At 45.0% G+C, this 27,856-nt stretch overlaps 1 protein-coding gene across 1 annotated transcript in view; it reads right to left on the bottom strand.

Annotated features, from left to right (window-relative positions):
* Positions 1 to 26,131, bottom strand: part of LOC311010068 (scavenger receptor cysteine-rich type 1 protein M130-like) — a gene marked incomplete at both ends in the record, with an annotated part of 28,721 nt that extends 2,590 nt beyond the window's left edge. The window contains 8 exons of the mRNA XM_084004549.1: positions 15,562 to 15,713; positions 15,807 to 16,121; positions 17,991 to 18,281; positions 18,375 to 18,689; positions 19,814 to 20,101; positions 20,195 to 20,509; positions 24,486 to 24,543; positions 25,541 to 26,131. Coding sequence (XP_083860675.1) covers positions 15,562 to 15,713; positions 15,807 to 16,121; positions 17,991 to 18,281; positions 18,375 to 18,689; positions 19,814 to 20,101; positions 20,195 to 20,509; positions 24,486 to 24,543; positions 25,541 to 26,131 — 2,325 coding nt within the window. The remainder of the gene's footprint in view (positions 1 to 15,561; positions 15,714 to 15,806; positions 16,122 to 17,990; positions 18,282 to 18,374; positions 18,690 to 19,813; positions 20,102 to 20,194; positions 20,510 to 24,485; positions 24,544 to 25,540) is intronic.
* Positions 26,132 to 27,856: the final 1,725 nt, after the last annotated feature.

The following is a 27,856-nucleotide window of genomic DNA, read 5'->3' as shown; positions in this document are numbered from 1 at the left end:
ACATAAATCAGACGGGTGTGTAGAGGTGGATACACAGGTGGAATGAGACGCACACATATTTGTTTCTTTATGGGGTGAAGGAAAGGTAATGGTACATGCCAATTAGGGAAACCTACACCCTTGCCTCTCAGCCAGATGAACCACCAAAGTGGTTCCACCCCAAAGCTTCAAATAAGTACGCTAGGGACCCCTAGTGGTGAATGAAATAATGAAGAAAGTCAAAGAGTTTCCAGTCAACCTAACATGAGATGTTTGCTTCATGTGTCGATCCAACATGAAATCATTTGAGAATTAAAGTCATCTTGGTGATACATGTGTGTGAGTGTGCCTTTCATAAATAGTTCTGAACTCAAGGTAGAAAATAAGTCATTCGGTAAAATTCAAACCTGGATTTGAACCATCAACACTTTGATAATGTGTCTTATTCCTTAGCCACTACACCACCATTGCCTATTTGTAACATGAGATAATGGTAATACTTATAATAATGATATATAATAATAATCATTTTTAATATAAGTAATGGATCCATGAAGGTGGGTCAATGCAACTCATATGATAATAACAATAATTATAATAAACAGGACACTACAGGGAGTCGAACCCCATCTCAGTAAACTGAAAGTATCTCCACCGCTGTCTTTTTATATTATTATCACCATTATGTATTCAAATCACATTGCATCAATCGGTTGAAAAGATTTACATTACCGAGCTAAATGTGTCCAATGGACGGATCAAAAGAAGGCCATCGTCGACACATATGAGGCAAACTACAGTCACAACTTACACACAGAGACAAGATCATCTTTAACTCAACACATGGACTCGTACTAAACCTTTACATACAAGCTGTGGAGGAAAAACCCCAAATAAACCACAACACAAGAAGCTTTCTATGACTGGATTTGCACTAAATCCAACATCCAACAGCTTCCATTTTGGCTCCACGGTTTCTCTTTCCCCCGTGCTTATGGATGACGGATGATCTCTTCACCACGGCCATAGTTGCTTCTGCGTCTTCGTGCTTTCGTCTCTTGCCTCGGCCGACTCCGAGCTCGGTGTCTGGCAGATACGAGAGAAGCGAGGATGAGAGGAGGACAGAAGCCGAGGGGAACAAACACAACGAGGAGAACCAACACAGTCATGGAGGTTTCAATATTAATTTGGATTAAAGAGGTCTTTTTTTATTCAACAGGTCACTTTTGCACTCGTTTCACCTCCGTGATGCTCTCCACATATTCAGGCTGTTGGAATGAAATTCAGGATCGAATGTCATTCAAATAGGAAACAAAATCTAAACTAATCAAATGCTAAGAAAATATAATCCAATGTGTTAGCAAAACCCACCCTCCTCACCTTGGCCTACCCACATAAAGGGATGCCTTTGTGACCTGTAACCATGGCAACGGGCACACGGCGTCCTCCGGAGAACGGTAACGTGGTTGTACTTTGTGTTAAAGTTGACTATTTGAGGTCATTCACTTTGTAATACAACGCTTCACTAAGCTTTACGTTTAACTAAGCTAGAAAGCTGTCGCCTGTTGGGAACTCTACATATTTACTGGAAATGTTTTTGGAACGCCCTCTAGTGGACAAGACGTAACACAACCACGATAATGGCATTGACTATGGATTTACACATGCTAATATTGAACTAGGGCTGAAACGATTCCTCGAGTTATTCGAGTAACTCGATTCTAAAAAATGCTCGAGACAAAAACTCTGCCTCGAAGCTTCTTAAATTCCTATCTCACGCATAATTCCGCTGCTCAGCAGGGAACATTGTTCCACACGCACCGTTTTTCAGGAGTCCTGGGCTGCAGAGTGCAACCATTTAGGATGCACATGCGACCAAAAATCAGTGAAGTGCGGCTAAAATGTGTTCCTTGGTCGCACCGGAGCTCCAGCGGGTCTAATAGCGTCTTTCCCCCCACAGCATAGAGATGAATCACCACGGTCTGAGCCAATCAGAGGCCGAGTATGGGCGGGCCTTCATCTCTGATTGGCTCTGACCCCGGTTGAAAAGTTTTTTTCATACAGAAAGTTGACATGCCCGTAACACTTGTCTCCCCTCGCGCCGTAAGATCCCGGTCCTGTCTCACGCGTCTCCGTCCAAGACGGTGTCGCAGCCCTATACTGAACCAAATATGGATTTACATTTGAACAGGATTAAAGAGACACACTGACAGCTCCACTTCATATAGGTGCTTCATTTATTAGATGGTATTTTAATACACTTTATATTCACCATCAGTGACAACAAACACCAGTTGTTCCTGCAAGCAGCCTGTTTGGCCTCCCTCCTTATGTCTCCTTATGTCTCTCTCTCACTCTTACTCGCGCCTGAAATTCAAAACAACCATTTGCTGACAGTGTGCTTCAAATATGACATTTATTTACATGAGTTGTATTGAAATAATTACACGAACACTAAATGTCTACATCACTGATCTCATGGAAATAACAACAATAGGCATATATAGCATAATAACACAATTACACATATAATATTAATGACTTTCACATATGTCAACATGCACACAGAGCCTTTATAGTTACACATATGTAACAGTGTAAATAATGAATTTGTTATTTTGTTAAATTCCTGTCAAACTTGGGACTGCAACCAACGGTTTTATTTTGAAAATGTACTTTATTTTGAAAGTCCACAGCGGATGTTTGCGTTACGCTTAATGCTGGGCATTTGTTTTAGCGCTCAGAAGCGAGTAACGTTACGCTGTGGGTGAGTTACCATTCTGTTCGCTCGGACATCACGATAATTATAAATGGAAACTATGTTTTCATATTGTTATATTATTATGTAGACTCGGTCAGCATTTAATGTGTATAATTGCTTGTTAAGCGTAAGTCTTGTAAAACTCGTAGTTTGACTGTTTTATGAAGAATTGTTGCCGTAATATGTGTGAATGTGATTTAAGCTAGCTACCAGCAGCACGAGGTGTACGTGACCTGCGTACTCTCATCTCTCTCATGCGGAGCTCTTCTTTTGTAGGTCGAGGAACAGACTGACATCTTTCATTGACACGCTGGTTGTTTGTTGTTCCCATGTTTCAGGTATGTTTGTTTGTATTGTTGAATGTAAAATATTCTGTGTTATATGTGAATGTGTAACGGTCCACTATGTGCCAGTCTCTCTTGCTCTCTGCGTTGTATATGTAGACCTGCACCTGCACATGGGGAAACCAGTGTGTCAAAGACAGCACGTCAGCATCACGGACAGAGACACAAGCAGCCCTACACAACACATAATAAATGACAACGGAGGGCTAGCATCAGAGACAACGTAAAATAAGCTACGCATAAGCTAGCATTGAGCTCTGCGCCTGACCTTAATAATTTACCTGACGCCAAATAAATGGCGTTAATTTCTCAATTAGATAACAAAAATACAGTAAACTAAAGTGATGTGTTGTGGGCTTTATGGCACTTTAGCTTGCAATTATCCCTGCAGCGTTTAGCATGTGACTTAAGGCAGCAGTTTCCACACGTTCTGCTGTGGATTACCCATAAATCACTTCTTTTAACCCTGTGCCGCAATGCAACATTGACACCAGCAGATGGCACTGTCCCCATTTATGCAGAAATTTTAACAGACTATTTACAACCCGTTACAAATGCAGGCCATTATGATCTTTTGTGTTTTATATTTTATTTTCAAGTATGCTAAAAAATGTTATCACTATACGATCACTGTGCAGAAGCGAGTAACGTTACGCTGTGGTTCGAGGAACAGACTGACATCTTTCATTGACACGCTGGTTGTGTGTTGTTCCCATGTTTCAGTTGCAGCAATAAACAAGTCCAGTGGTCCATCCAACCGGTCTCGTCTAAGTTCATAGCAGCAGAGCAAAATCAACAAGGTCACACATACAGAACAGGGCCCGGTTTCCCGATAACGTCCACTCTTAGCGCGCTACGAAGACTCCTACGTTATGACTTACCAAAGTTGTTTACCTCTGTAGTCGTGGTTCCCGAACGGTCTCTTAGGAGTCTTCTCAAGAAACACTCGGCTCGGCGATTTAGTCAGCTGATTTCAGACAAAGACGGGTCATAGTTCCGTTCTGCTGGCGGCTGAGACGAAGAAAGTATTTTCTTCCTTCCGCGGGTGAACAGGAGAGTCGCGCTGTTGCGGCGATCTCCTCAGGATCCAAAATGATAAACAAAAAAAAATAAAAAAAACAAAACGAGTAGAGGAAAAGAGGGGTAAAACAGTCTGTTGCTCGTCCAGCGAGTTTGGGGGAAAGACTGGGGCCTAGGACAAAGGAAACGCTGCAGACGTAATGTTCACCTCCTGTTGTAACGTGGGTCACGGTGGAGAGAGGAAGTTCCTCAGGCGGCGCCGGAATATATATAGCTTACGGCTGCTTCAGGGGACCCCCTGTGGTTACCTGAGGTTGTCAGCCAATAGGGCACCAGTTGAGTGACGTTGCCATTTTAGGGGACCCTAAAATGGTGGTTGTAGTTTTTTTATCTCCTTTGTTCTGACCGCATGTGTAGGCTTTTGTAGGCCAGATTGTGTAGTCCTAACGGTGAGGTCCCAACAAATAGCATCTGTCAGCTGACTGGAGATGACGTGTGATTGGTTGATGTAAGATGGGTCAAACCCCTCATTGGTCAGTGAAGTTCAAGTTTCTCCTGACAGACAATTTACCGGTTTAGTGGATGTTAGAAAATACTCCATAGTACATAATGATATTCATGGTATATATGCCGACACATTTAGACAGTTGAACGGACTGTTGTACATGTGATGACTCACACCGTGAAATATTTCATACCGTAAATCCTCTAATATTGGCCTGTATTCTATTACCGGCCGGGTCTCTAACAGTAGCCGATCTCTAATGGAGGCCAGGGCCCGGTTTCCCGATAACGTCCACTCTTAGCGCGCTACGAAGACTCCTACGTTATGACTTACCAAAGTTGTTTACCTCTGTAGTCGTGGTTCCCGAACGGTCTCTTAGGACTCTTCTCAAGAAACGCTCCTTACGTCGTACGTCCAGAAAGAAAGTGCTGAAATCGATTGCTCAGAGTTCGATTTTCCATTTCATGCGCAGGTGCATGACAGCATTATATTATAAAATGTAGGCTATTGCAGTGTTTGCGAATAAAACATCGCTAGAAATCCTTCTAGGCCTAAACATTTATTTAACCATGGTCGAACATACTACCATGTAGCCTACTGATTTAAAAAAAGATATAATAAATATAGAAACAGCGGAGGAGATGGAGCCAATTACAGCCTTAATTACAGGCGTATTTGTTGCCGTTGTAGTTGAAATTTATGCAATATAGCTGCGTCGGTCTATATATCCATGGGATTGAAGTTGATCCTTATGAAATTATGTATTCCAACGGCTCCGAGGACGGCGACGTCTTTGGTTCAGCACGAGGATAAGTTGTATCGCTGCCACTCCATTTATGACATTTTTTAAATTGTTTGACGATGTGCCAATTTCCCAGATTGCTTGCAGGATTGTGTATGCCTTGACTTTGACACTGTAATATACCTAGGCTACTTTTGAGGTTGAGGTAAAGCTAAGCCTTGTGATGAAATGCATGCGTATTTTATTTATTTTTTCTTCATGAATGACTTAAAACAACTGGTGAAAAAACACTGGCAATGTGCAGTTCCATGCGCAGCGGGGATTTCTGGATTACTGTACAGTGGCGGCGACTAGCGTCAGGAGTGGAAACATCACTACGGTAGAGCTAAGAAGGCTCTAAGAGCGCTCCAGACAACTCTTACCAACGTGTGACGTACGAAAGAGATTCGTAGCAAAGAACGTTTCGGGAAACACGCAAAATGTTAAGTAGGGGTTACGAATGACGTAGCGTTAAGGAAGGCTTTAAGAAGGCTTCGGGAAACCGGGCCCAGGGCCTTACTGTTATGCATCTTTAACTTGTTCCATGTAATGTCAAACATTGGCCAGCAGATGTCGCCATATTTAACTGGATCCAAACAGAACGTTTCCACACATTGCTTCGTATTGATTCAGTGGTTCAGAAAGCTTCGGTTTCTCCGTCACTACGTGTTGAACCGTCGTTAATAGAAGCGTGTGACGAGTTAACGGAAAGAACCCCGCAGAGAAGTACAACGTCTTGTTTACCTTCCGCTGCTTCCGGTCCGTTTGTTAGCGTCCAAGGCCAAGTCTGAACGTCCTCTCCTCGGCCTCACAGGAATACGTGCGGCCACCGGCTTCAGACGCCATGTTGTCTTCTCCATATTCAGTCCGGTGAAACGTTGGAGAAAACACTCCGCTACACATTCCGGACAACGAACTACGGCCTGGAGCCGCCGTTTCGGGCACGGACGTTTGACCCCGCCCACTTCCGCCTAGGCTCACCCTGCTGCGCTGTGATTGGTCAGTGTGCCTCCGTGGTGTTTGGGTGGAGTTGTTCAGTTCCACTCCTTTTAACGGCTACTTGTGTAGCTAGCTAGCATCGAAACAAAGGCCCAATCCCGACGTCCCCCCTCACGGACTCACGCACTTTGATGCACGTTCACGTTAGGTCCCTTGAGGGTTCAGGTCTTAGACCTTAGGGGGGACATTGGCATTTGGCCCAAGATGTCGCCCGTCTGGTCATTTCTCCGTTGTTGTCATGGCAACATGTGACCTTTATGGGATGCTTTCTTACGGTTGTGCTGACATGAAGTGCAGACTGACGGATCCATACAGAGTCATTCTAAAGTCAATCACTGTTTCAACTACAGTCCTGTGGACCATCGCACACATGTTAGACAGTATATATAGCAATAATAACAATAATTATAATAATAATAAGCAGGAGACCACAGGGAGTCGGACCCCATCTCAGTAAACTGAAAATACCATCACCAGTGTCTTTTTATCTTATTACTGCCATTATTTATTCCTTAATATTATATTTATAAATGATAGATACCACTCAAAGTGGTCCAAGACTGATCACATGATGATGTGAAACTACTTGAATTTAAAAACTGGCAAAGTGATTGAGAACAATGATTTGACACGTTGGAGTCAAACATTTCTTTACAACATTAAAGAGACCAATCGGAAACGGAGACAGACTTTGGACTTTTGATTGGAGGAACTGTTTGGTCCCAGAATGCTCTCTGCCAACTCGTCAGCTGTTTGCTCTCAGCTGGAACACAAAAACAAACAATATGACAAAGTTCACAAATATTGCTGTAAATATGGTAAAAAGTGACTTTAAAATACTCAACACTTTTTTAACCGTTAAGAGCTAAATGTGGCAACATGTAGACGTTCATTTCAGAGTGTGTCACGTAGGGATGTCCCGATCCAGCTTTTTGCACTTCCGATCCGATACCGATATTGTAGCTTTTAGTATCGGCCGATCCAAGCATGTATTAAAGATTAAAGATATTTACTTATTTTGTTGTCAGACTCATGTTGAAAAGGGTTTTACTCTTAAGAACAACTAGCCAACTTAATTAGGTTAGTTTGAATAATCCACAATGATTGGTAATGAGAAGCTGACCTGTTTATTCTTAATAGGGAACGACATGAGTGCATGTATTGTCTTATTTTATCAAGTAAAATATAAGTTATAGGTTTTCTCAACAGCTTAATAGTTAATAGAAATTCAGGTAGAAATAGGTTAACTCAGAGTTCCACAGCTTATCAAAAACAATCCTCCTCCCACAGGGGGTCCCTTGCTTTGCATTCACACTGCTCCAGCCCAAACGGGCTTTAGCCCGTACACACGGCATCACGTCCTTATACTACACACAATATGGCTTGATGTTGTTTTGAAGGAGTGCATATATTTATCGACAACACTCGACCTGCATCAGCGCATGTGCGCACGAGCGGATCTGTGCGAGCAGGCAGCGCGGAAGCCGGTCCGGTTCCGGTACCGGTCCGGTTCCGGTACCGGGCCGGTTCCGCTCACACCACGAGTCTGAAGAGTGCAACAGCTTATCAAAATACAGTGTCAACTCCGTGTTTTCAAAGTAGAAAGCGACATCGTGGTGGTTTAACGAGGCGGAACGGCATCAGAACAACATCAAGAACGTACACGAAGAAGAACGTAGCGGGAGCGCGCGGCGAGGATTGTTGTGGCTGCGCGTTTTGAGGAGCAAGTCTACTGTGCTGCGCGGAGGCGCTCCTAATGTAAATGACTATTGATTTATGAATGAATTGATAGGTGGCTTATTTTTGGCGTATTGATTTTATGGCCTGTACAATGGTAGGGGAAACACTGGACATGCACAGACAAGTCCGTCTTGTTGTTGTTTAGTGGATGCTGGACAGGTCGCGAGGTGTGCTGGAAAACGCGGACCGGACTTTGGGGGAAAACGGAAAAAAACTGGAATGGATTACCTACATCGGTGCGCTGGAAAACACGGACCGGAGTTTTGGAAGAAAAAAAACTGGATCGGGAGTCCGGATCGGGATTTTCCCGTGCAGGCCGATCCGATATCGATATGCATTTTTTGCTAATATCGGCGGCTGATCCGATCCAAATATCGGATCGGGACATCCCTAGTGTCACGTGAAAAAACAGACAGATACATCACATGATGTAATATATATGTATTTATTTTCATTTGCACAAAGATTCCAGAGGAGCAGTCGTTGGATGTGAGGATTCCTCCATGTTGGACTTCACCACTAAGAGCCCTGTTCCATGTTATTCTTGTACTATGGGGAGCTTTGCTCCGTTCTATTGACTGGAACACTGTTGATGATGTGAGCCTTACCGTTACACTGAGCCTGCTAGCACTGCTAGTTCACTGGACCATAGATTACCATCCGCATGAACACCTGGGTGATTCATGCATCTGGTTTTAAGTCCAAACACTGGGACTACTATCACTGCCATGCACCAGCATTTTCCAAACACAAACAGTCCTTGAGCTCTTGCTCTGACTTCATGATAGAATTGTGAATAAATAGTGAACGGCACGTCGTAGTCTGTCTTCTCTTTAGTCTGTCTTCACAAATCTCAAACAAACCAACACGCTGAACAGATCTCAGGTTCCTCCAACAAAGCTCCTTAAATGTGTCCAAAACTAAATCACAGCACTTCAAAACCACAACGTACCACATGAAATAGTCTAGAAATCAAATATAGGCAGAAAATGGAACATAGAAACATGAAATGAGAGATTTGTGGTCGATTGTAATTCCAAAACAAATATACAAAGTCAAGATTTCAATGTTCTACTTCAACTGCATCGACCTGCTGCATATGTTTCTTATGTTTATTCAGATTGTTTGCTTAGTTATGACCATATTTCTCATCAAAATCTGTTCAGTACAAAAATGAGCAAACTCCCTGAGACAGATGCTTCATCATTATTCTATATACAGACTTTTATTTTGAAATTTGCTTGGATTTACTGATCATCCCATGGCCTCATTGTTAGTTTTTGGTATTTTTGTTTCATTTTGCTTTTCGCTTTCTCTTCTCATCATATAAAACATTGTCATGAATAAAAAGTCACGATAAACAACAACATTCCTTAAACTAAGTCAAATGAGCTCAAAACTTATGAAAAATAGCAAAATCAAGTACAATTGTTATGAAATGAGCAAAATGATTAATAAGAGTAAAATCCTGAAATACAAAATCAAATACTTGTTTATAAAGTACAACATTAAGTCAACACTTTATGTACAAAATGAAGCAGAATTCTTATGAAATATGAATATTGGTTCATCACAAAAATAAGCTGTTCATTGTGATTCTCTTCAGCTAAATGTGTCCTGCTGCCCAAATCGACTTCACAACAACAATGAGCCATGTGAACCACAAGGGGGCGCTGACGTGAAGTCATGACATGTGACTAACAGATGAAGTCGGTGTGAAAACAGTCTCTGGGACCTCCAACAGGACTCTGCAGTCCTGGTGCTGGGAGATTTCAACCACATCTCCATGATGAAACCTGTTACCATAGCAATAACAAGCCTCGCTTCAACAAGGAAGTAAGGCGCCTATGCAGTGAGACAAATGCTGCATTTCAATGTGGCCACAAAGACCAATACAAACTCTTTAAATAGCAACTTCAAAAGGCAGCTCAAACAGCTGAAGCCACTTCTAGAGTCACACCTGAAAACAAGCTCCAAGTCCATGACTTTAAGGGGGTTTGGCAGGGCCAGCACACAATCACTAACTACAAGACCAAGCATCATGTGAGCCCCCCTTCCTGAGAGGCTGAAGGATTTCTAATAATAATAATAACACATTCAATTTATATCACGCTTTTCTGAACCCAAAGATGCTTTACAGACAAGAGATAAACAGACCATCAGACAAAACAATGAAAGAAAGAAGATGGGTTTGGAGGCGGGACGGGAATATGGTGAGGGACTCAGAATCACCGATGGTTTGGGGAAGGGAGTCCCAGAGCCTGGGAGCTGCCCTGGAGAAGGCTCTGGCCCCGAAGCTGCGGAGGTTGGATTTGTGGATGGAGAGGAGACCAGCTGATGTGGATCTGAGGGCCCGCGAGGGTTGGTAGGGGGGGATGAGGTCAGGGAGATGAGGGGGGGTCAGATGGTGGAGTGCCTTCTAGGTGAGGACCAGGATTTTGGAGGGGATGCGGTGGGAGATGGGAAGCCAGTGGAGGTTCTTTAGGACTGGGCTGATGAGACGGGCGGCTGCGTTCTGGACCAGTTGGAGTCGGTTTGTGGAGCTGGAGTTGATGCCGTGGAGGAATGAGTTACAGTCATCCAGACGGGAGGAAATGAAGGCATGAATGAGGATGGAGATGATGAAGAGGAGGGGGCCGAGTACAGATACCTGGGGAACACCCTGTGTGACTGTGGCTGAGGAAGAGGTGTGGTTATGGAGGGAAATAAAGTGGGATCTGTTGGAGCCAGCTGAGTGCGGTACCTTCCATACCGAGGTCTTGGAGCCTGGAGAGCAGAATGTTATGGCTCACGGTATCGAAGGCTGCGCTCAGATCGAGGAGGGTGAGGATATCGAGGGAACCTGTGTCAGCAGAGGTGGAGGTCATTGAGGACTTTGACGAGGGCTGTTCCAGTGCTGTATAGGGGGTGAACACCAGACTGGAGGGGCTCAAACAGGTTATTAATGTGGAGATGGGATTGTAATTGTGTCATTTCTACTGTAGATTGGAGTCCAGTGAAGCTCAGACCAGCTCTCTCAGTCTCCCCACCCTAGGTTGGCTGGTCCACCCTTTTCAATCTCAGAGCATGATGTCAGAAGGCTGCTCCACCATCAAAACATCAGGGTGCTTACCAGGGTGAAGTAGAACAGCTCCCCACTGACCCCTCCCACCCAGCACATCACCTGTTCACTCTTTTACCATCAGGGAAGAGGTACAGAAGCATCACCAGCAGATCCTCACGCTTCAGAGATAGCACCTAGCTCCAAACCCCCCACTTCAACATGGACATCTTTTCATGTCCAGAGTAATAACAATATAGTAGAAATGTGATGAGTCATATTTCCAGAGGAACATGCGTATGAACATGAGCTGGTGTCGGTGTGTTAGAAACCCATGTGGATGTGAGAGGAGCTCCTTGGAGGTGCTACTCTGCTCCCCGAGCTCCTTCCTGTTCAGTCGGCCCTCCTTCAGCTGCACCAACGCCCAGGTTGTAGTAATCCGGCTCCACGTCCTCCCGTCTGCCCGGCCTCTGCCCCCTGCTGGCCTGGAGAGATGTGACAGCACACAGACATGTGACTTCCTGCATGGTTCCTCTCTCCAGGTCAATGAACACAGACTGAGTCAGTGCTCTCAACAACAGACATGTGTCAGTACCTTAAAGTAGAAGTAAAGGCCGACCTGCGCTGACAGCAGAATCAGCGGCACGGTGACCAATCTGATGATGACAGGTCTCAGATCTGATGATCAAACACATGGACAGTCATCACATGACTCATCATGACTCCAACAGCTGCCATTCAACACAAACTAGGGACCTGGCATTCTGTCCTCCAGTCCATTGTTTGCTGTCACCATTTACAGACCTGGTTTCACTTTGTTCACTAGATCAGGGCTGGATTCCAGAAAGCAGGTTTAGTTCAAACTCTGAGTTTGTTAAGCCTGAGAAGAGGGACACTCTGGGTCCTCTGTTCCACAAAGACAGTGAACCTAAACTTCCACCTAATAGATATGGAAGCACATTGATTGGAGCAGCCTGAATCAGAAAGGAGTTTATTGCCGAGCATGGGCAGACTGGCAATCTGGCATAAGATTAAAACCATGGCCCCTAGTTTCGTGGCGCAGCGCAGGGTGGCGGAGCCGGCGCAATGCAAGTTTCGACCCGCGCAGCCTTGCGCACGGTCAGTTTGGCAGTTTGGTGGAGCGCCTGCGCCAAGATGGGTGTGGCGGCGCAGCAGGGGGAGGCGTCACACATTCAGCTTGGCGTAGCGGAAGTTTCGTGGTAAAAAGCCTCGCCGAGACTGCGCTGAAAGCTCGCCAGCTCCAACCTGGGGCTTGTACTACGAAGCAGGATTTGTGCTTAGCGAGGTAACTTAAGCGTTGACCCTGGGTTTTCCGTCCTACGACGCTGGATCACTTCTTACCGGGGTAAATCACCATGGTAACTTACGCTGTGGAGCTAACCTGCTCCGGAGCAGGTTATGTTCCTGATAAGAGATCAACGTGGAGAAAAACACCGCCAACTGACCAATCAGCTGTCTTGGTGCGCCGATATAAAAAAAAAGAAGCTCGTGGATCGTGAGAGGGTCTCGTAGGAGAACTATAGAGTGTACAGAGACCGGCAAAACCCTTTTGGTCTGTGTCTGACGATGTTTTATATGAGAGATACATATTCTCATCGGAGGGAAATACTTTTCTTTGTCAGGGTACAGCCTACTTACCACTTTGAATTATGTTTTATATTTATTTGATTTGCTCCCAAGTCCGTTTTTCACCGCCGGGATTGCAGCTGAAAGAATTAGGCTAATATTGTCATAAACCACGTTATAAGAATACATCCAAGCAAGACATTAATTATTTTAAAGTTATGTGTTCAGCCTTTTATTGCGGAAGGACATCATAGATTTTCATTTAATCAGTCAGATCTACTAGTGTCCTTATGATGGGGCAGTCATATTATACTACTAATACTATTCACACAGTCAGCGAGTTTTTGCCAGCTGTCCTTCCTGCATTTGGCAGATGAAACTGTTGCCTTTTGCCTGCATTATATGTTAAACTTCTTCGTATTTCTGTAAGATTATGGTTCGCTCCTCGTACGTGAAATACGCCGCTCCACTGCCGTAGACTGATCCATGTTTGTGATTGGTCTAATGCTGCAAATGCCGCCTCTTTCATGTGCACGCGCTCATACTGTAGCTGGACAGGTAAACCCTGGGTTGAGTTAATGAGTTGATAACCAGCTTCGTGTGACCGCTTATCTCCGATTGCCTTTGTTAGGGTAACTTAAGCTGGATCTCTGAAAGATACCCTGGGTATGTTGAACTCGCTTCGTAGTACAGGCCCCAGGTCTACTTTCGGCGCAAGGCGCAAGGCGTAAATAAAGTCCATTCATTCAATGCGAATCACAGCTGGCGGATCGGAAGTTTGGCTGACGGCGCGCAGTGCGCACACGTCACCGAGAACTCAAAGGCAGGTTTCCACAGCAATAAATAATCACAACAAACACTATTTAATACAACTAATTGAATCAACACGTGAATTTATATCTATATAGATTGTCCCGTCACATCTGACGTCAGATCAAAGGCGGATGGCACGCGTAACGGAAACTCAGCCTCTCGGACCAAAACATCTCCTTCTCTCTCGCCTGTTTTTTATAATATGGGCATTGTTATTATTATGATATGTGCGCACAGCGCGTGATGCGCGTGGTGGGAGCGGCGCCGCTGCTTCTGTCATCGGGTTGTCAAATGACGGAACTTGCACTGAACCTCCCCTAACGCATTAAAGGTGAGGAGAGGAGCTCATTTGATTGGTGAAAATCTGAATTGGCTGTATTAATCCCAGTCCACGCCTCGTCTCCTCCTCGTCTCCCACTCACGCCTTCTTCTCCTCCCTCTTTCCAACTTGCGCGGGTGGGCGAGACGGGAGGTGTGCCTGCGCGGTGCACGAAACTTGCAAAGTCCAGGCGGACACACCCCGTCGGCGCGGCGCAGGTGCGCCGAGAGCTGACTGCGCCTGGTCTACGAAACTAGGGCCCCATATGTCTTAGGCTGCCTGTTTGCACAATATTCTTCTGCTTCATTTTCAGCTGCAGCCACATTCTTTTTGTGTCTGTGGGATTAAACCTAAATCTAAAAGAATATTATTACATTTCACTTCTTTCAGTCATGCTAATCAGGAATTGAACAGTCAGCTTACCTACGACAGTGACAGAGAGCAGACGGCTCTCAGAGGAGAGGTTATGAGAACGAACATGGACGTGATAAACACAGCTGTAGCGTCCCTGGTGGGCGGGCTCTGCAGCAGGAAACAGGAAGTGGGCAGTGTGATTGACAGCTGGCTGGGTGTAGTTGTGTGCTGAGTTGGAGGAGGTGAAGGTGAGCTGGAAGGAGCCTCCTGGGTACTGTGGCTGGACGGAGCAGAAGACGATGAAGGTGGAGCGCCTGAACGCCTGAAACCCCTGCTGCTGGGCCTCGGAGACCCCGTCCATGGAGGAGGACACGGAGATGTTTGGCTGCAGCAGCAGGTCTGTAAAGACAGAGAGATGATGAACGGTCACATGAGGCTCGTTGGAGATTAACTGCTCCTCGCCTGGAAAGTAGACGAGATCAGGCGGCAGCAGCAGGAGGCGGAGCCTAAAAGCTGCCGTCCAGTCCAACGCTTTCCAGCAGCCTTCATAGACGTCACAGGAAGTCATAGAAACAGTTACATCCTGTTAGATGCCACCTGTAGTTTGTACACGTTCAACACGTTCAGATTGATATATTTTTTTTAAATTAATTTGGATTTATTAAGATTTGTTCATAAATATCTGGAAATGTGTGTATGTTGCATTTTATTCTCTCCTTTCCTCTATTGATGTTTGCCTCATAAAGAATGATTTAACTACTTGTTTTGATAAGTGCTATAAATATCCTTTATTGTTGTCTTTATAATTATTATTATCAAAACACAAAAGATATGTTTGAAAACTTTTATTGCACAACATGAGACTTAAAGCCCACGATCTAGCGTTAAATATTAGAATGAGATCAAGATATGCTGTGGAAACAGGAAGTGATGTCACAGGTCTGACAGACAGACAGACAGACAGACAGACAGGTGTGTCCTGCCAGGTGAAGCTCAGCAGTCTATGGAGGGTCTGAAGCTTCCAGAAACCAGCCCACTTCTCTACATTCTAGGACGTCATTGTCCTGGAGAACTTTACAGTTCAGTCCAGTGGAAACCACTGACTGTCACTGGGACAGAGGAAGGAACATACTGGGAACACTGCTGTCATAGATGATGTCATAGATGATGTCACTGAGGGGCTTACCTGAGCAGGTGAGATCCAGGATGGAGTAAGAGGAATCTGATGTTGCACACTCCCTCAGAGTGGATCCAGAATGAACACGGTCAGACCTGATCCTCCACACAGGTCTTCTTGAGGACTCCTTTCTCCATCTTACAGAAACAGCAGAGCCACAGTCCAGCTCTCTACAGAAAACAGCTGCTTCCTTCAGGGTCCAGTCATAGCCATCCACTGGTCTCCAGTCTCCCTGATGTCTCACCTCCAGTGTTCCAGCACAGCGACTGGCTCCTCCCACCAACCTGACAGGCTCTGAACAGAAAGAAGAGAGTCGTCAGTCAAAGAGCAAAGTGAGTTTGATGAGAACAGAAATGAACCAGATCAAAGCTGCAGCTCCTCTTCTACCTGAGCAGGTGAGTCCAACAGCTTTGCCAGGTGAGCAGGTGTTTCTATCTGAGCCTGAGCTTCTACAGTCCAGGAGAGCAGACTCATGGCCTCCACACTGGAACTCTTTGGTCCACGTTGGAGCCCCCACGTCTCCATAGAGCGCCCCCTGGAGGACTGAAGGAGCCCCACAGCCAAGCTCCCTACAGACCACCTCTGCATCCTGCTGGTCAAAGTCAGCTTCACACACTGAGGACCACCACTGGTTGGACTGGTTGGACTTCACCTCCAGTCTGCCTGAGCACAGACTAGTCCCATTCAGCAGCCTGACAGAGTCTGGAGAGATGATAGAAGATCAAATAGAGAGAGAGAAAAGACACCAGACACCAGAGAAAAAGATGTCATGAAACTATTCAGTGATTCAAACTGGACTCAAAACAATTCCACCATCAGTTCATCATGAACACCAGAACACATGGTTACAACACCACAGCCTGCAGCCATGTTCCATCACATTCCCGTGTACTCGTGGCTTAAGGGTGAAGCTGATGTGGTCTCTGTCCCACTGTGACACCGAGGTCCACAAGCAGACAACACAACACTTCACTAACTGTGGATGCTCCACGTAATAAGGCAGGGAGACACCAACTGTGCCACGTTAACACCATATCAGCCGTGTGACAAAGAAATGTGTTGCACTCTCTTCACACAGCACTGCTGTTGCAGAATAGTGGGGACGTCCATGTTCTCCCTCATGGTCCTCATGCAGCCGCTAACCTGTGATGATCACATTAGAGCTGCACAGTTTGATGTGTGCATAAAAGCACCAGATGGTCAACGCTTCATCTGCCATCGAGCTCATTTAACACTGAATGAGTCAGGGAGGATTCAGATCCATCTAGCAGATAGAAACAGATGAAAGGGCACGGAGAATCCCAGGATGCTGCTGCAAACATGTCTGCCACTGTCATCCCTCTGAGGAGAGCCTTGGAAGAGGACATGACTCTCTTGCAGTGCACCTGAACGTCCAGCGGAGGCTCCTCTCCTGCGTCACTGGAGGCTTGTGTGATGGCGTCCCACAGCCAGAGAGACAAACGCTGTTTTAACAGAGCCTTGTAAGTGACCTCTGTAATGAGCAAACAGCTGCTGCCTCCTTCTGTTCAACATGCCAAGCAAAATAAACTTCATGTATGTGGAACGTTTCCTTCCTGGTGGAAGCACAATGAGCAACACGATGCATTAGCAACCATGGAAGTCACAGCCACAAACACAGCTGATAAAACCTTTGACATCAGTAATTACAAATTAAAACAGACACATAAATGATGCATGTGAATCAAATCCTTTAAAAAGTAGGAATTAAATAAATAAAAAGAAGCAACCAAGTAGTTAGAATCTATAAGACAAGTCAATAAAAAGCTAAAGAATAAATAAAGAATAGTAAAAGCAACAGGTGACAAGTAGGTTGAAACCAATAAAAAGAAAGAACACAATAAAAGTAATAATCCAGACCTTCAACCAGACTCCTGGACGGTGCCGCTGGAATGTTTCCAGTTTAGTTTTAAAGAACAACAGCATCGGGGCTCACCCACCATGACGAAAAGCTAAAGGCACTTTCACCAGTTTTCCTGGAGAGCCGGGGAATAACCAGACGACCTGTTCTAGACCACCAGAGAGGTCTGGCTGCTTGGTACCTCACAAGCCTGTCAGAGAGATATTGGGGTCCCAGACCATGTCGGGTCTTAAAAACACCATTAACATGAACAAATCAATTCTAAAATGGACTGGAAGCCAGTGAAATGACCTGAGCACAGCTGTTATATGGTCCTACTTCCTGTTTGTAGTTCTCTACTGAAAGGAGTTTGGTAAGACTTTAGATGGAAATGAGGGACGAGAGATGAAAGGTCACATTTACCCTCCGTTCAACAAGATGGACCCTCAAAACAGGAAGTGATGTCACAGGTCTGACAGACAGACAGACAGACAGACAGGTGTGTCCTGCCAGGTGAAGCTCAGCAGTCTATGGAGGGTCTGAAGCTTCCAGAAACCAGCCCACTTCTCTACATTCTAGGACGTCATTGTCCTGGAGAACTTTACAGTTCAGTCCAGTGGAAACCACTGACTGTCACTGGGACAGCGGAAGGAACATACTGGGAACACTGCTGTCATAGATGATGTCATAGATGATGTCACTGAGGGGCTTACCTGAGCAGGTGAGATTCAGGATGGAGGAAGAGAACCTTGATGTTGCACACTCCCTCAGAGTGGATCCAGAATTAACACAGTCAGACCTGATCCTCCACACAGGTCTTCTTGAGGACTCCTTTCTCCATCTTACAGAAACAGCAGAGCCACAGTCCAGCTCTCTACAGACAACAGCTGCTTCCTTCAGGGACCAGTCCTTGCCAACCACTGGTCTCCAGTCTCCCTGATGTCTCACCTCCAGTGTTCCAGCACAGCGACTGGCTCCTCCCACCAACCTGACATCATCAGGCTCTGAACAGAAAGAAGAGAGTCGTCAGTCAAAGAGCAAAGTGAGTTTGATGAGAACAGAAATGAACCAGATCAAAGCTGCAGTTCCTCTTCTACCTGAGCAGGTGAGTCCAACAGCTTTGCCAGGTGAGCAGGTGTTTCTATCTGAGCCTGAGCTTCTACAGTCCAGGAGAGCAGACTCATGGCCTCCACACTGGAACTCTTTGGTCCACGTTGGAGCCCCCACGTCTCCATAGAGCGCCCCCTGGAGGACTGAAGGAGCCCCACAGCCAAGCTCCCTACAGACCACCTCTGCATCCTGCTGGTCAAAGTCAGCTTCACACACTGAGGACCACCACTGGTTGGACTGGTTGGACTTCACCTCCAGTCTGCCTGAGCACAGACTAGTCCCATTCAGCAGCCTGACAGAGTCTGGAGAGATGATAGAAGATCAAATAGAGAGAGAGAAAAGACACCAGACACCAGAGAAAAAGATGTCATGAAACTATTCAGTGATTCAAACTGGACTCAAAACAATTCCACCATCAGTTCATCATGAACACCAGAACACATGGTTACAACACCACAGCCTGCAGCCATGTTCCATCACATTCCCGTGTACTCGTGGCTTAAGGGTGAAGCTGATGTGGTCTCTGTCCCACTGTGACACCGAGGTCCACAAGCAGACAACACAACACTTCACTAACTGTGGATGCTCCACGTAATAAGGCAGGGAGACACCAACTGTGCCACGTTAACACCATATCAGCCGTGTGACAAAGAAATGTGTTGCACTCTCTTCACACAGCACTGCTGTTGCAGAATAGTGGGGACGTCCATGTTCTCCCTCATGGTCCTCATGCAGCCGCTAACCTGTGATGATCACATTAGAGCTGCACAGTTTGATGTGTGCATAAAAGCACCAGATGGTCAACGCTTCATCGGCCATCGAGCTCATTTAACACTGAATGAGTCAGGGAGGATTCAGATCCATCTAGCAGATAGAAACAGATGAAAGGGCATGGAGAATCCCAGGATGCTGCTGCAAACATGTCTGCCACTGTCATCCCTCTGAGGAGAGCCTTGGATGAGGACATGACATGAAAAACACCATTAACATGAACAAATCAATTCTAAAATGGACTGGAAGCCAGTGAAATGACCTGAACACAGCTGTTATATGGTCCTACTTCCTGTTTGTAGTTCTCTACTGAAAGGAGTTTGGTAAGACTTTAGATGGAAATGAAGGACGAGAGATGAAAGGTCACATTTACCCTCCGTTCAACAAGATGGACCCTTAAAACAGGAAGTGATGTCACAGGTCTGACAGACAGACAGACAGGTGTGTCCTGCCAGGTGAAGCTCAGCAGTCTATGGAGGGTCTGAAGCTTCCAGAAACCAGCCCACTTCTCTACATTCTAGGACGTCATTGTCCTGGAGAACTTTACAGTTCAGTCCAGTGGAAACCACTGACTGTCACTGGGACAGAGGAAGGAACATACTGGGAACACTGCTGCCATAGATGATGTCATAGATGATGTCACTGAGGGGCTTACCTGAGCAGGTGAGATTCAGGATGAAAGAAGAGGAATCTGATCTTGCACACTCCCTCAGAGTGGATCCAGAATGAACACAGTAAGACCTGATCCTCCACACAGGTCTGTCTGAAGACTCCTCTCTCCATCTTACAGAAACAGCAGAGCCACAGTCCAGCTCTCTACAGACAACAGCTGCTTCCTTCAGGGTCCAGTCATCGTCATCCACTGGTCTCCAGTCTCCCTGTCCCACCTCCAGTGTTCCAGCACACCGACTGGCTCCTCCCACCAACCTGACATCATCAGGCTCTGAACAGAAAGAAGAGAGTCGTCAGTGAAAGAGCAAAGTGAGTTTGATGAGAACAGAAATGAACCAGATCAAAGCTGCAGCTCCTCTTCTACCTGAGCAGGTGAGTCCAACAGCTTTGCCAGGTGAGCAGGTGTTTCTATCTGAGCCTGAGCTTCTACAGTCCAGGAGAGCAGACTCATGGCCTCCACACTGGAACTCTTTGGTCCACGTTGGAGCCCCCACGTCTCCATAGAGCGCCCCCTGGAGGACTGAAGGAGCCCCACAGCCAAGCTCCTTACAGACCACCTCTGCATCCTGCTGGTCAAAGTCAGCTTCACACACTGAGGACCACCACTGGTTGGACTGGTTGGACTTCACCTCCAGTCTGCCTGAGCACAGACTAGTCCCATTCAGCAGCCTGACAGAGTCTGGAGAGATGATAGAAGATCAAATAGAGAGAGAGAAAAGACACCAGACACCAGAGAAAAAGATGTCATGAAACGATTCAGTGATTCAAACTGGACTCAAAACAATTCCACCATCAGTTCATCATGAACACCAGAACACATGGTTACAACACCACAGCCTGCAGCCATGTTCCATCACATTCCCGTGTACTCGTGGCTTAAGGGTGGAGCTGATGTGGTCTCTGTCCCACTGTGACTCCGAGGTCCACAAGCAGACAACACAACACTTCACTAACTGTGGATGCTCCACGTAATAAGGCAGGGAGACACCAACTGTGCCACGTTAACACCATATCAGCCGTGTGACAAAGAAATGTGTTGCACTCTCTTCACACAGCACTGCTGTTGCAGAATAGTGGGGACGTCCATGTTCTCCCTCATGGTCCTCATGCAGCCGCTAACCTGTGATGATCACATTAGAGCTGCACAGTTTGATGTGTGCCTGAGGGCGGAAGTTTGCATCGGGACGATAAGGACAAGTCACAACCAAAGTTTGGGAAAGACGGACTTGTTCCAACCAATGTTTTGATATATTTTAATATAACAGAATGTTATATGTTCTTTTACATAATGCATTGAATAGAATATCTTTCAGCAAAATTCACAGTTTTCAGTCAAAATATATAATTCGCGTGAATCGTGTCTATGCCATTGACCACTACTCGTTTGATCTCTTTGTCCTGTCTAATAGCCTGGGCAAGCGGCTCTATAAAAGAGCAAATAGAGTGGGTGATAGACAGCATCCTTGCATTGTTGATCTCTGTCATCTGATTTTGTCTGTCAAGCTCCCATTGATTTTAATTCTTGCCATTGGTTGTTGATAGTGTTTTTATTCACTGTATTGATTTATTGCTGAATCCAAATCTCTCCAATACTTTACATAGAAATTCCCAATTGACACAATCGAAAGCTTATTCTGCATTGATACTTACTAATACTGTGCTCATTTTGTCTTTTCTTGCTTGCTCCACTACGTGTAGTGTTCTTCTGGAATACCAAAACACTAATGATCCCAAGACAAGTCAACAAATTAAAGAAACGAAAACAAAAATAAATTACATACTATCGGATGAAATTGAAAAAAATTATAAATATTTTCCAATTCCTTTAACTTCTCAGTATTTATTCTATAGGCCTCCACTTTAACTCTTTATGCATATGCCGTTTCAGCTATCAGTTTTCCTCTAATGACCGCCTTCATGGCATCCCAAAAAATTGTAGGGTCTACTGCGCCACTATTATTTTCCTCTATGTATCTTTTTATTTACGTTTTTACCTTCTTCCTTGTTAGATCATTATTCATAATTCCCAGATTGATCTCCATAGTGTATGCCGTCTTCTATTGTTTAAATGTATTGTTAAGTAGAGTGGGTTGTGATCTGACACATCGGCGCCCCCTATTCTGCACTCCCTTACCATATGGTTATCCTCTACATTCATAAAAAAGTAATGTATCCTTGAATGGACCTTATGTGCTGCCGAGTAATGAGTGAAGTCTTTTTCCAGGGGGTGTAGACTCCTCCAAACATCAATCATCCCCATCTCCTCCAAAGATATATTTATGAATCTTGTCAAATGCATTTTGTTCTTTTTGGAACTAGTTGTATCTATTTTGTGGTCTCTAGTAACTTTTAGGTCTCGCCCACAAACCCAAATTCCCTGTGTTTCTGCTATGATATCATCAAATAGGCATTTAAAAAAGTATTTGTCATTTTCTGGAGGTGCATATATGTTTACTAATGTTACTAGTTCATTCTGTAGTCTTCCTTTTACTATGACGTATCTTCCTTCCTTATCCCTGTATTCCTTCTCAAGATCAAACTTAGCTGAATTTGATATCAGTATCACTACTCCTCTTCTGCATGCTTCTTTAAATGTACTGTGGTATAAGTTCCTGTAGCCATAATTTTTAAGTTTATCATGTTCTGATTGTGAAAGTTGGGTCTCCTGAAGAAAAAATATCTCTGCTTTTTCTTTTTTAAGTTTTGTCATGACCTTTTGTCTTTTTATTGGACTATTTAGACCGTTTACATTTAGCGACAGTATGTTGATGATTAGTCATCATTATGTTTTAATTTTGTCCTCCAGTACCTGTTCATATTTTCCCGTGGTACTCCTGTAGCTTCTCTCTGGCACGGTGCGCTGCTTCGCGTCCCCATCTGACACGTTGCCCTTCCGGTATTACTCGTGTCTTCCCCCCCTGACAGGTGTGCTGTCATCTCCTGGTGGGTCTACTGTGTATCCCCGCTCTCTCATATTCCACGCGGCGTCCGTAGCGCTGTCATATGTTTTAACTCTGTTTTTAATGCACATATATGACCTCCGTTTCTGGACTACTTCAGCAGGGTAATCGTGGTCAAAAAATATTTGCTTGTTTCTACTTGTATTTTTTTCCTCCATGCCGTCTTCAGGATCATTTCTTTTGTTTCAAACTCAAGAAAGTTAACTATAATTGACCTGGGTGAAGCATTTGGGCTTGGTTTTTGTGCAAGACTGTGGTGAGCATTCTGGATGTGGAGCTCCGTTCCCTCAGGTAGCTGTAGCTCTGTTTTTAGCAGATGTTCCACGTACTTGCTAGTGGAGTTCTCTTTCGTCTCCTCCGGGATGCCGAAGATTCATATATTGTTTCTCCTTGATCTCCCCTCGAGGTCAGTTACCTTAACTTTCATCTGGCGTGCCTGCTCCAGCATTTCCATCATCACTTCTCCCGCATCTATTTTCCACTCTTCCAGCTCTGCTATGGGCACCTGAGATTCAGCCAGAGTTACCTTTTGTGTCTGCAGCTCGTTTATATTATCTCTTAGCTTGCAGTCGACTTCTTGCTTAAAGCCCAAGTTATGCTTCCGCGTCGACACAACGCAAGGGGGCTTGCGGACCCCTTACGTCCTTGCGGGTAAAAGTTAAAAAGAGTTAGACCTAAAATTGACCCTTGGGGAACCCCACACTTTATCTTATGGGTTTCTGAGGAACATGTATCCATACTTACAAAGAAACTTCGATCAGTAAGGTAGGACGTGAACCAGTTAAAAACAGTACCAGAGATGCCGACCAGGTTCCTCAGTCTATTTAATAAAATGTGATGCTCTACTGTATCGAAGGTGGCAGTTAGATTCAGTAGTACCAGGACTGTGGGTTTATGATTATCTAAATTACACCTGATGTGGTTTAAAATCTTTAAAAGTGCGGTTTCTGTACTGTGGTTCCGCCTAAAACCAGACTGATGAGTCTAAAATATGGTTTGAGTTCAAGAAATCATTTACTTGATTACATTTACATTTAGGTCATTTAGCAGACGCATTTGTCCAAACCGACTTACAATAAGTACATTTGTCAAAAGAAGGAATCAAAGAAACCACAACGTATCATTGCCGATAAAGTAAGAGCTAAAAATAGAAGGTCCTCATCTGAGTAAAGTAGTACTTCAAGAGCAATAGTGCTACGATTAGAGTGCTATAGGCAAGGTTGTTTTTGTTTTCGGGGGGGGGGGGGGGGGGGGGGGTGTTAGTTGGTCATGCTATGTAGAGTCGAGGTGAAGTCTGAACAGGTGAGTCTTGAGCCTTTTTCGGAAGATGGCAAATGACTCTGCTGTCCTGACATTGGTCGGGAGTTCGTTCCACCACTGAGGCGCCAGAACAGAGAAGAGTCTGGACTTTGCTGAGTGACATTTCTTTGATTTCAGCGATGGTGGTACCAGCCGGCCAGCTGAAGTAGAGGAGCGAAGTGCTCGCTTCGGGGCGTGAGGTTTGACCAGTGTTTGAAGGTAGACAGGTGCCGTTCCATTGATGGCCCTGAAGGCCAGTGTCATCGTCTTGAATTGGATGCGTGCTGCAACAGGGAACCAGTGGAGTGATTAAAAACAAGTTTTTCCTAAAATGTACTTAAAAATGGTAAGTTGAATACAGGCCGGTAGTTTTTAAGACATTGGGGTCTAAATCACTCTTCTTCAGAAGGGGCTTCACCACCGCCGTTTTGAAGGAGGTGGGGAAGACCCCCGTCTGAAGAGAACAATTCACCAAATACAACAGCTGTTCCTCAAAGAATCCATAGAGTGTTTTAAAAAACGGTGTGGGAATTGGATCTAAAAGGCAGGTTGTGGGCTTTACTTGGGAGAAAACTCGACCAAGTGTCCTTGCATCAGCCAGGGCAAAACTCTCCAGTGTTTCCTCAGGTAAAAGCAATGATCCAGGTGTTAAAAGCTGTTGGGATAAAAGACTGTATCTGATGTCATTGATTTTTCTTCTGAAGTGGTCTGCAAAGTCCTTGCAAAGTGCTGGTGTCTTGGAGGATTTTTTAATATTTGTGTTTGTTAAAAGATCAATTGTCGAGAATAATAATTTGGGATTATTTTTATAGTCATTGATTAATTTTTTGGAAGTGGGAGATTCTTGTAAAATTTCATAATGGACTGTTCACCTTGATCTCCTCCATCTCCTTTCAGCACTCCTGCATTCCCTTTTGAGCTGTTTTATTTCTTCAGTTTTCCACAGGAGTGTAGGTCTTGTTTTAATTGTTTTTATAAAAAAGTGGAACCACTGGTGGAGCTACTTAGTTAGCGTTTCCTCACCGTTCTCACAGGGGCCTCCCGCTGATTAAAACTGGTGATTGTAAAAAACACACAAAAGTGGTCAGATATAGCCAGGTCCAACAGAGGGCACACCAATGGACAGGCCATAAGATAAAACCAGGTCCAAGGTGCGCCCTCTGCTGTGGGTCGGCTGCGTAACATGTTGCTTAAAATCAAGGTGTAAAAGGTTTAAAGATTATCTGGGCATTGAGTCTGAGGAGATGTCCACATGTAGATTAAAGTCACCAGTTATTCAAATTCTGTTAAAAGTGGTATGAATAATTAATAAAAGTTCTGAAAATTCCCTAATGAAAGAAGTGGAATACTGGGTCGGTATTGAAGACGCGGATGTTTTTTATGATTGAGTCTCCAATTATTAATGTGGTTGGGGAAAAAAGGGGGCAGGGGGGTGACGGTTTCTGGCTCACCTGGCAGCCAGTGGCATCAGGAGTTGGAGTTGGTTTCCTGTCCGGGTCCGGGCGAGGAAACCAACCGGAGCGGCGGAGCACAGCCTCTTTCAGAATCTTGCGTCGGGCGGAGGAGGTCCGGTTCGAAGGCCGCTGAGGTGGCTCCCCTGTGTGTTCCCCAGCCACCCGGGCCTCATCATTGCAGCTCCTCACCGGCGAGGCCACGGGGTCCGCAGGTAGTACAGGTGTGCCCCGGTCCAGGAGAGGAGGAGGCGCGGAGAGAACCGGGTCGTCATCGGCCAGAGCAGTGTAGCGGTTGGAGAGGTTAACGGGAGGTGGAGAGACAGACCCGGCCGAGCCTCTCTTACATCCCCGGACTGCAACCTCAGCCCAGGTTGACCCATGATTTGGGGTTAAGCAGGAGGGCCGGCAACTGGTGGATGGATCCCACACTACTGTATCCTGCAGGGTTGAGCTTGGTAGTTTTTTGGAATGGTCGGCTGCTAAAAAACTGGTCAGTACAGGAAGACGGGAGGAGAAACTAGTCAGCAGTGAGTCCTTCTTCTGCAGTTCGTCAGAGAGCCGACGGATGTCCTCCTTAAGGTCTGACATCTTTTTATATGCCTTTTTTAAAAGCTCACTGTCTTCGCAGGGCATGGCAGGCATAGTTGCCAGGGCCTCGGCTTCCGCAGCAGCAGACGGAGAGAGCGGTTCTTGGTAGAGGTCCTGCCGTCCGATCATTAAAATATGCAAGTCTGATAAAAAAGCATGGTATAAAATATGAGCTAAAAAATGGATAAAAAAGTAACAAGGATACTATAAGGGGAGCAGTTTCCCCTGGCGTCCAAACAAAACAAAACGGCGCACAGGCGCAGGAAATGTGCGTCACCTGTTACCTGTCACCTCTCACCTCACAATGAGTTGAAAAGTAGTAGGACCAAGGACTTATTAACTAACAAGGAAGATGTAAAAAATATCAATCAATTGTACCTGCCAAACCCATCTTTTAATAAATGAAAGCTTTAAATATAATTTCATATAATGTGAATGGTATCAATAACCCAATTAAGCGTAAGAAATTATTAGTAAAGCTTAAAAAAAGACATATCTTGTGAAATCAGAACATGAAAAACTTAAGAAACTTACAAACGCCAAGGTTTATTATTCTTCATACAAATCTTGTAGAAGATGGGTTGCAGTTTTAATAATGCCTCAAATAGGTTTCACACTGAAGAAATTAATTGCTGATAAAGAAGGCAGATAAGTAATGGTTGTAGGAATGATTGAACAAGTAATGGTTTCATTTATGAATGTTTACAATCCTCCTGAAGAAGGTCCGGATTTAATTAAAAAGGGTGTTGAAATGATTGTATTGGAAAGTCGAGGGGTCACTATTGCCGCTGGTGACTTTAACCTCATACACTCTAAAAAGTGTATTTCAGCAGTAGTTGAAGTTACGTAAGGTTCTGAGTGAGTTTCATTATGATTTCTGCTTTAGTGGAGGCACTCTACATTTGTGGAGTATATCAACTTGTTATTAAGTGTTGTTCCCTTAGTACACATGTAACCTGCTATTCTCATTTGAGTGAACCTGCATCAATTCGGTTTCTCGTGACGCTGTGCGTCTGACGTCATGACGTCTCCGCCTTCTCCAGAATTTTCTACCTGCGGTTTAGACGCCATTTTTTCGGCTCCAGCAATTTGGGAAGAAGGTAACGAAGATATTACTTTTTACATCGTCATTGAAGGTAAGTCAAATGTAGAACAAATATTTTAATACGTTAGATATAAAAATAGTCCAACTGTATCGTTAAGTTTGTTAAGTGTTTAGTAAACTGACCAAACCAGCTATCATTCAGCCATGCTAACATTAGCGAAATGGACAGGTTAGTAGTTTTTTGGTTTACTGTTAGTTATTCATTAGCATTAGCACATTATAGCGGCAAACTGGGCCGCGGTTCTCTTCAGACTACGTTACTTCGGGCCCGCACATTTATACATGAGTGTGTGCATGTCTGTCGGCGCGCACAGTTCATGTGGTCATGGCCACGGGTGGTGTGGGAGGTAAGGTTAACTAAGCTCAGCTTGTACTGATAATAACCACAAATTACTCTGATCACCGCCGACTTCATTGTTCACAAGTGAGAGAAAATCATCCGCGGCCCCAACATGCGGCGCGTGTGTGCGCGCGCGCTCAGCGGAGTCAGTGTGTCGGGGCGTCGGAGGTGAGAAGTAGAGCTCACCACAATATGCATATTTTGTAGGCTTTCCGCCGATCTGATCGGCTATAGCTGATCCGTTTTGAGCCCTGTCACTATGTGACGGACAATAACGTTT

Source organism: Eutrigla gurnardus (assembly GCF_963514095.1).
Source record: "Eutrigla gurnardus genome assembly, chromosome: 24".
NCBI classification, from domain to species: Eukaryota; Metazoa; Chordata; class Actinopteri; order Perciformes; family Triglidae; genus Eutrigla; species Eutrigla gurnardus.
Note: the sequence above shows the minus strand (reverse complement) of the source record. Positions and strands in the feature narration are given on the sequence as shown.